At 42.4% G+C, this 13,223-nt stretch overlaps 1 protein-coding gene across 3 annotated transcripts; it reads left to right on the forward strand.

Moving 5' to 3' along the window:
• Nucleotides 1-5,247: 5,247 nt before the first annotated feature.
• Nucleotides 5,248-12,567, forward strand: C14H18orf21 (chromosome 14 C18orf21 homolog). Of its 3 annotated transcripts, XM_036823726.1 has the most exons (6): nt 5,324-5,388; nt 5,473-5,495; nt 7,190-7,272; nt 7,733-7,932; nt 9,509-9,705; nt 11,993-12,567. In XM_036823726.1, the coding sequence occupies exons 3-6, from the start codon at nt 7,245-7,247 to the stop codon at nt 12,144-12,146; spliced, it is 579 nt and encodes a 192-aa protein (XP_036679621.1). In that variant the 5' UTR covers nt 5,324-5,388; nt 5,473-5,495; nt 7,190-7,244; the 3' UTR covers nt 12,147-12,567. The 3 variants fall into 3 exon arrangements, with proteins under 3 accessions (XP_036679620.1, XP_036679619.1, XP_036679621.1); XM_036823725.1 differs by lacking the exon at nt 7,190-7,272 and having other exon boundaries at nt 5,248-5,388; nt 11,998-12,116; XM_036823724.1 differs by lacking the exon at nt 7,190-7,272 and having other exon boundaries at nt 5,251-5,388.
• The last annotated feature ends 656 nt before the right edge of the window (nt 12,568-13,223 follow it).

The following is a 13,223-nucleotide window of genomic DNA, read 5'->3' on the forward strand; positions in this document are numbered from 1 at the left end:
TACCATATGATTCCATTTGTATGAAATTCTGGACAGGTGAAACTAATATATGATAGAAGAAGAAGAAGAAGAAGAAGAAGAAGGAGAAGGAGAAGGAGAAGGAGAAGAAGAAGGAGGGGGAAGAGGAGGAGGAGGGGGAGGAGGAGGAGGAGAAGGAGAAGAAAAGTGGTGCCTCTTTGAAGGGCAGGTGACTGGGAAAGATCACTACGGGGACTTACAGGATGAGGAAAATCTTGATACAGAGTGGTTCTTCTTCCAGGGGGTTGGAAATGTGCTATATCTTGATAGGAGTATACTCACTTTTAAATTGTACATTTAAGGTTTGTACATTTCGGGGCTTCCCTGGTGGCGCAGTGGTTGAGAATCTGCCTGCCAATGCAGGGGACACGGGTTCGAGCCCTGGTCTGGGAAGATCCCACATCCTGCGGAGCAGCTAAGCCCGTGCACCACAACTACTGAGCCTGCGCGTCTGGAGCCCGTGCTCCGCAACAAGAGACGCGGCGATAGTGAGAGGCCTGCGCACCGCAATGAAGAGTGGCCCCCGCTTGCCGCAACTGGAGAAAGCCCTCGCACAGAAACGAAGACCCAACACAACCAAAAATAAATAAATAAAATAAAGAATTAAAAAAAAAAAAAGATTTGTACATTTCAACATAGGTACATTTTTCCTTAAAAATATTTACAATTGTTATTATAATTGAAGGGGAGTAGGGAGAGTTAGAGATGAAACAAGAATGCCAGGATGCTGAGAGTTGATGTGTGATGTATATGTGAAGGTTCATTATATTATGGTGATTATTTTGTATATGTTTGAGATTTTTCATAATAAAAAGTTTAAAATAAATAAATAAACATAACAAATTCACTGCCAACAACTGTCAACTCATGGCCAATCTAGTTTTATTCTCAACCCCTTGAACTTCCTTTCCTTCCAGTATGATTTTGCAGCTCCTTATTGAGCCCCTGCTCTGTTGCCAGGCCCTGGGCTGGGGTCCACGTAAAGAGCAACAAAAAGGACAGACCAAGTCCTGCTGCCAAGGCATTCAGGAGGAGAACAGGTAAACCATGAATGAATAAGGCAATTTCAGATAGTGAGGTTACTATGACAACAGTAAAAACTAGTTATGGCAGAGAGTGACTTGGTGGGTGGGCCAGGAGCAGTTCTTTATTGGGTGGTCAAGGAATGCCTCTCTGAGAGTGATATTTGAGCCAAGATTGAATGAGGAGGAAAAGTAGCCACGGAAAGGATCCTCATTCAAAGCCAAGGCCCTGGGGTGGGTCTGAGCTGGATATGTTGAGTGACAGAGAGAAGGCTGGCAAGGCAGGAGCAGTATGAGTATAGGTAGGTGAGACAAGGTGAGGTCTGCGGTGGGGCAGTGACCAGCCACACGGGGCCCTAGAGAGCAGGGCGAGGAGCTTGTATTCCAAGTGCAATGAGGAGCTTGCAGAGGACACTCCATGTCCCCCCAAATGATTTACATTTTAAGAATGCCACTTTGTCTGCCCTGTGAAGAATGGACTGGGAGAAAGGAAGAAGGAAAAGAATGTAGGGGCCAAGGTAGGGATGCAGGCAAAAGAAGAGAGGATGGCCAAGGTGTTAGAAGAAGTGGGCAGAGTCGTGATTTGCCTCTGATTGGGAGCCCGCAGAGCCTGTGGGTGGAGTGGCTACAAGGGGTGGGAAGAAGAAGCAGCAATGGCTCTTTGGTGGGGGAAGCCAAGGGTGCTATCATCTGGGCCCCACGGTGTCTGAGAAAACAAGTTGTGATACAAGCAGTGGTGCTGACGAGGCATCTGGATATAGGAGTGCAGTGTTCAGAGCAGATAGAAGGAAACAGCTGAAGGAAAGTGTGCTGGGGGCCAGGGGAGTATGTACACATGTGCATACAGTGCGTTTCTTCTCATCTGCTTTACCGGCTAGTGAAACAGATGAAAAATCTAGAAGCAGATGCAACTTTATTTTAAAAAAACTTATATAGATAAACTGACATTTCACCTATGCCACGGGGTTGTGAGGATGACGTGAATTAATATAAGTAAGACGCTTTAAAAAGTGCCTGGCACATATGCAGTGTTCAGTGCATATTTTTTTAAACTTCAATTCCAGTAGAAAAAGACTAGGTTAGCTAGTAAGGGATCTTTGCATAACTTGCTGTCCATCTGGAAAAAATTCCAGTTATATGTTCTACCTCATACTTAAGTGTAAATATGATTTAAAGATGTATATGGAAGAGGGGCTGCCCTGGTGGCGCAGTGGTTGAGAATCCACCTGCCAATGCAGGGTACATGGGTTCAAGCCCTGGTCCAGGAGGATCCCACATGTCGCGGAGCAACTAAGCCCCATGACTACTGAGCCTGTGCTCTAGAGGCCATGAGCCACAACTACTGAGCCCACGTGCCACAACTACTGAGGCCTGTGCACCTAGAACCCGTGCTCGGCAACAAGAGAAGCCACCACATTGAGAAGACTGTGCACTGCAACGAAGAGTAGCCCCTGCTCGCTGCAACTAGAGAAAGCCCACACACAGTAACGAAGACCCAACGCAGCCAAAAATAAATAAATAAATAATAAAATTTATTTTAAAATAAAGATGTATATGGAAGAAACCAAACTAGAAAAGTATGAGAAAAACATCTGAATGAATAGTCAGTTGTCTAGCTAGCTTCAGCATAAACGAGGCCCTTTAACACTCTACAGAAAACACAGACCCAATCATGCAGATTTTGACCACATACAAAATCTTGTGTGGCAAAAATGCTATAAACCTTGCCAAGGATAAGAGTTAAGTAAGGAAACATTGCGTCATAAATGACAAGCAGAGGATGAATTTCACCAAAATACAAAGATTCCTAGAAATTGATAAACAACCCAGTGAAGATTTCTTTTCACAAAAGAAAATGCAAACCATCAAGAAATAAATGAAAAGAGGCTTTATCTCACTGGTATTTAAGTGAACGAATGACCTTCGCCTTTTCACTCATCCAATTTGACCCAGCTCTCTCAGATGTTGATGCTGGGAGTGTGAATTGCTACAACCTTTTTTGGATGATCTAGCAAATTAAAATATGGATATCATTCCACTCAGTAATTTCTCTTTTAGGAATTCAGACAAAATAAATAAAAAGCATTAGCATATACAAGATACTTGCTGGTGTACTAGTTGAACTAGCAAAGCACTGAAAAAAAATTGAATGCTCATCAATAGGAAAATGGTTAAATTATGGTTCATTACATTTTGTAATATCGTCAGCTATTAAAAAGTACATGTGGGCTTCCCTGGTGGCGCAGTGGTTGAGAATCTGCCTGCCAATGCAGGGGACACGGGTTCGAGCCCTGGTCTGGGAAGATCCCACATGCCGCGGAGCAACTGGGCCCATGAGCCACAACTACTGAGCCTGCGCGTCTGGAGCCTGTGCTCCGCAACAAGAGAGGCCGCGATAGTGAGAGGCCCACGCACTGCGATGAAGAGTGGCCCCCGCTTGCCACAACTAGAGAAAGCCCTCGCACAGAAACGAAGACCCAACACAGCTAAAAATAAAATTAATAAATTTATAAAAAAACAAAACAACAACAACAAAAACTGTAAGTTTAAAAAAAAAAGTACATGTGAGAACTGTATATACTGGAGAGATGTTTGTGGCCTGTTGTTAAGGAAAAAGGCAAGTTATGTAGTAAAGGACTAACATTCTATTTTTGTTTTTTGTATATGTCTTGGTTTTTTGTTGTTGTTGTTTGTGTGGTGATGGCGATTGGGGATATTTATACATTCATACAAGTGCTTACATGTGTAAGGTCATAGAAGGAGAAGAGACCCAACTGCTAATGTTGATCACCTCACAGAAGCAGGATGGAAAGGTGGGAAGAGCAGACGTAATAACTTTTCTTCTGAAAAAGTAAAATATGTCTATACAGCGGTAAATATATAGTTTCTCTTTACAAACTTTTGCATCATTTGACTCCTTCATGAACTTAAAAATGAAGGATAAATAAGGGTCTAGTATCCAGAATATATTTTTTAAAACCTCTAACAACTGAACAACAAAAGGCAAATAATCCAATTTAAACATGGGCAAAGAAGTGGAACAGACATTTTTTCAAAGATATACAAATTGCCAACAACACATGAAAAGATGCTTAACATCATTAGCCATTAGACAAATGCAAATCAAAACCACAAAGAGATGCTACTTCACACTTACTAGGATGGTTAGAATTTTTTTTAAAAACCCAGAAAATGAGTGTTGGTGAGGATCTGGAGAAACTGGAATCCTTGTTAAAAATGGAATTACAGTATGACCCAGCAATTTCACTGCTAGGTATAAATCCAAAAGAATAGAAAACAGATACAGTAGCAAATACATGTTCAAGTTCACAGCAGCATTATTCACAATAGCCAAAAGGTAGAAACAACTCACATGTCTATCAACGGATGAATGGATAAACAATACATGGTACATACATACAACATAATATTACTCAGCCATAAAAAGGAATGAAGTTCTGATATATGCTGCAAAGTGGATGAACCTCAAATACATTATACTAAATGGAAGAAGCCTCACACAAGAGATTTCATGTATGATTCCATTTATATGATATGTCCAGAATAGGTAAATCCATGGAGACAAAAAGCAGACTAGTGGTTGCCAGGGGCTGAGAGGGAGGGAAGAATGGGGAGTCACTGCTAATGGGGTACCGGTAGGCTGATAGAAATGTTTCCAAACTAGTAACAGTGGTGTTTGCACAACACTGCAATTGTACTAAACATCGCTGAGTTGTTCACCTAAAATTGGTTAACGTTATGTCATGTGAATTTCAGTTGAAGGAAGGGAAGGAAGGAAGGAAGCTCGAGGCCTCGCTTCTCCCAGCTGCCCCGCTGCGGACCGCGCTTCCGCCCGCCGCGGCCCAAGTCAGTACCCCAGCCCGCAAATTTAGAGGGCGACGGGGGCTGATGAAATGACAACAGGGGTATGGTAAAGGAGGCTACCAGACAAAGACGGAGAGGCGGGCGGCACCCTCGGCTCCTGACGCTGCCACCCCTGCCCAGTCAAGCTGCTCCGCCCAGACTATCGTCTGAGGTGATCGCCACCTTGCCCGCGGGGACGGGGCGGGACCCGGGGGCGGGGCCAACGGCGCGGGGAGGGCCGCCTGTGCGCCGGACCGGACGCGAAGGCACCGGAACCCTTCAGCTGAGGGCACCTGTTTCCGAAGGGAGCTCTTATCCCGACGTCAAAGTCCGCCACGTTGGGAAGCCGGTTTCCGGAGTCTTTTTTTTGGTCCCCGGGTCTCAGCGGTGTGGAGGTGGCGGTGGCTATGAGGCAGAAGCACTACCTTGAGGCTGCGGCGCGGAAACTACAAGATAGCTGCCCGGGCCAGGCCCGCTATCTCCTGTAAGAGAGGGAGGGAGGGGGAGCGGGAGGCTAGCCGCTAGGGGGTGTTTCCTCATCCCTTATGAGTCTCTTTCTCTTTTGCAGCTGGGCCTACAGTTCGTCACACGGTAGGGAGGACGCCCGTTGGTTGTGGGTCAGGCTGTCGTCGCCCCGCTCGCCTTCATTCCCCACAACGCTCAGGATGATCCGAAAAATCGGATCGACCCACTGCCATAATAAACCCCCTCTAGAGGCTTCTCAGTTTCGTAAAAAATCCAAATTCCTTAACGTGCCTTATCTTGTCTGACCTATTAGCGGCATTTGACGCATTGATCAGTCTACTCGAAATAGTTTCCTCACTTGGCTTCCGGACCATCACAAAGTTCACCTCCTACCTCTTTAGCCAGTACTTCTGTTTTGCTGGTTTCTCCTAATTTCCCCAACTTACAAATGTTGGAGTGTCCCAGGACTCATCCCTTGGACGTCTTTTCTAGCTACACTCAATTCCTTGGTGACAGTTTTTCATCCACTCTCATGGCCTTTAAATTCTGCATACTGAGGACTTGCAAATTTATATCCCCAGTCCAGACCACTCCCCCGAATCCTAGACTCATCCAGATACGTTGACAACTTTTTTTGAATATTATGTTAGGCGAAAATTCAAGCTTTATCCCCCAACACGACAACCCGCCTCCTCCAGTTATTCCTATTTCAGTAAACGGTAACCCCATCCTTAAGAATTAGCCCAAAAACCTAGGAGCCACTCTTGACTCACTAACAGCCTTCCTCCCCAAGCCAGTAGGCCAGCAAATCCCATTGGCTTTAAAATATATCCACTATCTAGCCACTTCTTTCCACATCCAACTTACCACCCTGGTCCAAGCCATCAGTTTCTCTCCTGGATTATTGGCAATAGCTCCCATGCAGTCTCAATCCAGCAGCCAACGTGAGCCTAATAGAAACCTAAGCTAGACCATGTCACTTCTCTGCTACCAACTCTGAAATAACTGCCCATCTCAGAGTAAAAGTGAAAATCTTTTAAAGGGACTTCATGGCCCTATGTCATAGGTCTGCGTTACCTCTCTGACCTGCTCTCCCTTCTGTTCACTGAACTCCAACCACTGCCAGGCCCCCGTGCTGTTTCACGGCCTTTGCACCTGCCCTTCCTTCTACCTGGAAGTCTTAACTCACATATCTCCTTGGATTCTTCCCTCACTTCCTGCTGGTCTCTTGCAAATGTCACCCCACAAAGCCTTCCCTGGCTGCCCTATTTAAGATTATAGCAGCTCCATCGCTACGCCCCGTTCCCCTTTTCCTGTATTTCTTTTTTCTCCCCAGCACTTAACATTTGGCATTGTTGTATTCATTGTCTCTCTGCATGAATTGTCCTTTGTTCACTGTGGTATTTCCCACACCCAGAACAGTGCTTGGCACTTAACTGTCACTCAGTAATTATGAATGAATTTTACATTTGGCAGAGCTAAGTTACTAACATGGTCTTTAGCTTTACACAGGGCTAACCAATAAATATTTATTGAATAACAGATAGCGTGCCCACCTTCCTTTTCAGCAGCATCACCTTCACGCCTCACCTTTCCCTAAATAACCATGCTTGCTTTTTCACTGTACTTGTACCTGAAAGCCCGTTACCAATAATAGATGCCATTTCCAAATACAGATAAGAGTTTACAGTCACCTGTGATGACTTTTGTCAAGCCTGTTTGAAGTGTTTCTGGCTAGTCTATTCAGAGTTTAATAATTTTCAGGGCATTTTAATCATATTCTGTTGCAGTTTTTACCAATCTTATCTTTATTTGCTTAGGGCTCCCCAAGAGTGTGAGTTCTATAAAGATAGCAACTCCTTTACTTCCATATTTATGTCTCCACAGCCTAGCATGGTAGACGGTCAGTGAATGCTTTCTTGATTGCATAAAGGTCCTGGGGCAAGTCTGTTGTCCTGTTACCTTGTACTGCAGACAAAGCCCAGCTCACAACCACAAAATTGTGCTAATTGTTTAAAAAGGAAAAGTCACAATATAATTTGTTATTTTGTGATAAATGTGTCTGTAAAATTGGTTAGACATACAGCCTTTTTTAGTTGGTAGCAAGTAATGAACAATGTAGCAAAGGGTGGGGACTTACCTATCTGTTCCTAAAAGGAGTGAATGGATAGAATTACAGTGTTTTGTAAAATAAATTATTGCTGATTTATCTTTTTGTAAATTTTCATATTTTGAGTTTGCTTAAGGAAAATGTATATTTGCTTGTATTAAATAATATACTCTTTTGCATTTATAATATTGATAGTTAGCAGTAACAAAATATTCTGTTTGCTGACTTGTGAGTTTCATTTGTATAATTTTAGATGATAAAAGCACTTTTGAAGGAACATGTCCATACTGTTTCCAGTTGCTGGTTCAGGATAAGTCTCGAGTACGTCTCAAACCCAAACCCAGACTGACACCCAAAATACAGAAACTTCTTAATCGAGAAGCAAGAAATTATACACTCAGTTTTAAAGAAGCAAAAATTTTGAAAAAGTACAAAGACTCCAAAAGTGTATTGGTAAGATTTCAATTCCAGTATGTATAAATAAACCAGAATTTTCTTTTCTTTCACTTAAGATGAGGTTAAGAATTAGCCTGAATGTAACTCAGAGGTTTATAGTATATTTAGATTGTCAAAATATATACATAGGATTTCTTTCTAGTGATTACTGTGTCATCAAAAGTACAGCTTATTTTTGTTTTTCACAATTACCTAAAACCAAACATTGTGAACTCTCAATTGCCCAGATCTTATTGCTGAGCACAATTATTTTCACAAAGTTGAGAATTTCTTGAGCTCACCAGTGTGACTTCACCTGAACTGCAGTCACCGCTAAATTATTTTTTCAGCGAATGGTTCTTTTCTTCGAACAGCAGTATGTATTAGGTATACATAAGGCTCTTGCCTTATGTATTAGGTACCAGTGTTACTTCTTCAGTCACCTCCGCTCTATGTCAGAGTATGTATTTAAGTTTATGCCCAACAAAGGTAAGTGCATCTTATGTTCATTCATCAAACATTTATTGAGGATCTATCTTATGCCAGACAGTGCTGTGTATTGGGGATATTAAGTGCAATAAAACAACCAAAAGCAAATTACTCTGGTTTACTGTATAGAGACCAGTATCGGATACACTTTATCTACATGTTCTGTGTTAACAGTTATTAACTATTCGAGTGCCTGCTTACTGCCAGGCACTGTGCTGGGCATTCTGGACATTATGACAGATTATGTCTGGCCCAAGACTATAGTCAGTAATAACTTAGATTGGAACTGCCATATTTAGGAGTTTACCATAATTGGACAGGTAAATGAATTTTGCTTTGTCATAAAATTGTTTGTATAAAGCATAGAACAACTTAAATAGACCTCTGTAAATGCATTTTTACCTGCTCATGAACATCAGAGTACTTCTCAGCTAAACTAGTTTCTGTTAATTTTGTTGAGGCCTGGGCTGAATCCTGTGCCTTGTGAGTCAGATATATAGAAGAAAAGCATTTAGCTATAAAATGAACCATGTCTTGAAAAATGAATCCTGAAAAGAAAGTCAACCTCTATCGCTAATGAAGTGAAGAAGTATGAGAATGTGAGGATTCATTTGATTGGTTTTATAAATTGCTTTAGACCTGTATTTACAGAATCACTAAAGGTTTGAAGGAGTCAGTTAAATTTTCAGTGATATTTTGCCATGTTTTATTGGGAAAAGCCTTGGAGTTTGTCTGCAAAAAAATGCTAAATGTCTACTATTATAAAGAACAACTTTCCAGATGTTAAGGGATATCATTCCCAGTCTCCTCCATTCCCCCCCGAACACGGTTTTACATTGAGAAAGTAAAGACTTTATCATCTTTAAAAAGGTGTTTTAAATTATATACAAATGTTTAGCCATTAACTTTTTATTGAAGATTTTCTTTTAAATTTGTGTCTTATCTGATTCCTGCTGCTAGTTTACAAGCTTGCTGAGGGCAGCCTTTGTTACTCACCCTGTAGTACCTGGTTTAGTCCCTTATGTATATGAATTTAATGAGCATGCAGTTTATTGGATTAAATTATAAGAGAAATCAGACCCACTATTTCTTCTTTTTATGGCAGTTGATTACTTGTAAAACATGCAACAGAGCAGTTAAACATCATGGTAAAAGTAGAAGCTTTCTATCAACATTGAAGAGCAATCCTACCACTCCTGCGAGTAAACTCGGCCTAAAGACCCCAGAGAGAAAGACTCTAAGTTCTGCAAAGCTAAATCATATGTCTGGTTCCAAAGCCAAGAGCCCAGCATTGATTTTCAGGTATCTTAATCCATTAAGCTATTTAAATGACCAGTGTTAACCCATGAGTTCTAATTTCTCTGTTAATACACTCCCTGAAATTGCCATGCAGTTGAGGAAGTCATCACTGCACTGACTTCCAGGTGTGTTCCTCTACTTCCAGTCTCTCCCTGGGCCTGTTCCCAGCTGCCTATTAAATATATCCACTTCCCACTCCTACATGTCCCCACAGGTAACTATTCAAACCTGCCCATCCTCCTAAGTTCCTTATTCTGTAAATGAACATGCCCTTCTAGACATTCTGACCTGAAATGGTGAGTATAGTTGACAATCCTACTCCCTCAGTCTTGGTTCAGTTAGTTGCCAGTTTCTATCCATCCTGCTTCCAAGGTGTCTGCAGCTATTCTTTCCTTTTTCTCCCTGCTGCTGCTATCTGTTCAGGTCATTATTCACTCTTTGCCAGGACTACTACAATAATTCCCTGAGTCTTCCTGCTCCTAGTTTCAAGCCCTTCTAGTCTGATATTTTTATTTTTTATAAATTTATTTATTTGTTTACTTATCTTTCACTGCATTGGGTCTTCGTTGCTGCATGCAGGCTTTCTCTAGTTGTGGCAAGCAGGGTCTACTCTTTGTTGTGGTGCGCAGGCTTCTCCTTGCAGTGGCTTCTCTTGTTGTGGAGCATGGGCTCTAGGCTTACGGGGTTGCTTCTCTTGTTGCGGAGCACGGGTGCTGGGCGTGAGGGCTTCAGTAGTTGTGGCACGCGGGCTCAGTAGTTGTGGCTCATGGGCTGTAGAGTGCAGGCTCAGTAGTTGTGGCATGTGGGCTCAGTAGTTGTGGCGCACAGGCTTAGTTGCTCCACGGCATGTGGGATCTTCCCGGACCAGGGCACAAACCTGTGACCCCTGCGTTGGCAGGCGGATTCTTAACCACCGTGCCACCAGAAGTCCAAGTCTGATATTTTTTAAAAGCACAGTTCTGATTAGAAGCTTTAGCACCTCACTCTGTAGCATATGGAACAAATACTCCAGCATGGATTTCCAGCCCCCACTACCTGGCACCAATCTGTCTGCCTCTCTTACTTGTCTTAATTCATCTTATGTGTCAGCAAAACTGAACCACTCACAGTTTACTTTCCTGCTCTAAACCTTTGTTCTTGCTGTTTCCTGTATCAGAAATTCCTGTGGAAATCTAACTGAATAGGGATTTGTGAAATGATACTAAGTTAACTGTGTGACTGGGCTCATGTTTTATTTTTAGTAATCCTCAGTACACTATTCACTATGCTAATCAATAAATTTAACTCCATAGAAACTGTGAAAGGAATTTTTAAACAAACATTTTGTTACAAAAGAGTCTGGTAGTTTCTTGAAAATCAATAACAAAATTCAGCAAGGACTGGATTATTTGTTTTTACTAAATTGAGGTTTTTTTATATTGGGTTTGACATTTAAAATTTCAAGTCCAGTTTTCTGTATATTCCTAATTATTTTGATGTTTGGTACAATAGGAATTCATCATGGAAGTTTCTACTTTATTGGACATGTGCAGATAAAAGAACATTTGGCATATTTAAAATAATTCAGTGGCATTTAGACCAGACTCCTTCTTAGATATATGCAGGAAAGAGAAAGCTATTTCACATTTATCATGGATGGGGAGTCAGAAGAGGGATGAGACTGACAAACCCCAAATATTGTTTGGGGGGATGAACACAATTAGAAGGAAGGAAATAGAACAAGGCATAAATACACACGTACCAGATGGGGAATCATCTATTCAGTGGATATTTTTAGAGGGCCTCCTCTGTGCTTGGCACTGTTAAAAAGCACTGGAATATACAGTTAGTCGTACAAAGTGTCTGCCCCATGGAGCTTATACTGTAGGGGTGAAAATACAATGGAATGGTACCTATATGTGTAGGTTGATATTCTTCACTTTTGAGAAAGAAGTGGTCTTGAGCTGTGAAGAAAAAATATGTTTTTAAAGTCCTTGCTTAGAACTGTCATGAATCTTGGTGTCAGACTTACAAGTAACTCAGACCTGATGATATCTTGCCTTTAGCTTTCTCTTTCAGGTGGTGATAGAAGCTTCCAGAACCACCCATTATACCTCCTAAATGTTGCCTGTAGCCTGTTTAGTGAGATTTCTTAATAAAATGGGAATGACTTTGCTGGGTATAGCCACTGCTCATATATTGCCATAATTATGGAAGAGTAGAAAATGATTCTAGTAGCAGGTATCTAGGCTAAGAAGGAAGAACTGTTGTTTGTCAGTATACCTAAGTGTGGCTTTATGTTTCTTTTCAGAACAGCTACATCTGGACAGTCAACACCCATTTGCTCCTCAAAGAATGTGAGCAAAACAAAGAAACACTTCTCTCAACTAAAAATGTTGCTTAGTCAGAGTGAATCTGAAAAGAATCCAAAGGTGGACTTCAGAAATTTCTTATCTTCTTTGTAAAGGATGGACTATGAAAATAAGAAATGTTTAATGTAATTTCTGAAACTAAAGTTAGAAAACCTGCTTTTTAAAGAACTTATTTATTCTTAAAATACATGGAAACTAGGATTCAAGAGCAAACTTTTCTTGGCATTCTTCAGTGTTTATGGAGAAAATACCTCGTTAGAATGAAAAACTGAAACTTGCCTACCTCACCAGGTGATTGTGAGGATCAAAAATATATGAAAGGTCCTTGTAAGTAGTAAAGATATACATGGAATTGAGTGGTTATATTATTATTTTCTCCTCCCTTAAGTTTTCATTATTTATGTCATTTTCTTTCATAAGGAAATTGAGACGTTTATGAGAGGTGTGCTTACTCCTTTCTAGGTGTCTGTAACCTTATTGATAATTCAGAAAAAGTATAAAGTATAATATTTCACCACAAGTGGCATTTCATTTGCTCTGGTGAAGACTTATTTTTAGGTCTAAAATTTACATCAGAACATAACATGGGGAGGCAGAGTCAAGATGGCGGAGTAGGAGGATGCAGAGTTCGCGTCTCCTCACAACTAGGGCACCTACCAGATGCTGGTGGGGGACCTCGACACCCAAGGGTATGGGAGGAACCCCCAAAAGACAAGGTAGAACATGGGATGGGGAGCGAGGGGGGAGGAGAAGTGGAGGTGGAATGGGACTGGCACCCCTGAGGGGTGGCGGTAGGGAAGGGGTTCCCACGCCTCGAGAGGCCCACTCACTGTGAGGGGATCAACAGGGATGGGGAGAGACCCTCGGGGGTTCAGAGGATCAGAGGGGAGCACAGCTAGCATTTCCCCTGCCCACTTGGGCCCCAGGGAGCCTGCTGGGGTCACGGGCCTGGTCCTCAACCCTCTGGGGCCCCCTCTGGCTGTGTGGGGGCGTTGGAGGATGGGGGAGGAAGAGTAGAGGTGAACGGGGAGGGACCCTCGGGGGTATGAGGATTGGGGGGGAACGTAGCTAGCGTTTCCCCCACCCACTTGGGCCCTGATGAGCCTGCTGAGGTCCTGGCCCTGATACTCTGCACTCCGAGGCCGGAGGCACTCCAGGGCCCCATCCAGC

Source organism: Balaenoptera musculus, chromosome 14, assembly GCF_009873245.2.
Source record: "Balaenoptera musculus isolate JJ_BM4_2016_0621 chromosome 14, mBalMus1.pri.v3, whole genome shotgun sequence".
NCBI lineage: Eukaryota > Metazoa > Chordata > Mammalia > Artiodactyla > Balaenopteridae > Balaenoptera > Balaenoptera musculus.

Bases quoted from the DNA above. Each gene is read 5' to 3' on its own strand.
- C14H18orf21 (XM_036823724.1), top strand. From the start codon at position 5,312: ATGAGGCAGAAGCACTACCTTGAGGCTGCGGCGCGGAAACTACAAGAT. The intron at 5,496-7,732 runs GTAGGGAGGACG...GTATAATTTTAG, and splicing joins GGCCTACAGTTCGTCACACG to ATGATAAAAGCACTTTTGAA. The intron at 9,706-11,992 runs GTATCTTAATCC...GTTTCTTTTCAG, and splicing joins AGCCCAGCATTGATTTTCAG to AACAGCTACATCTGGACAGT.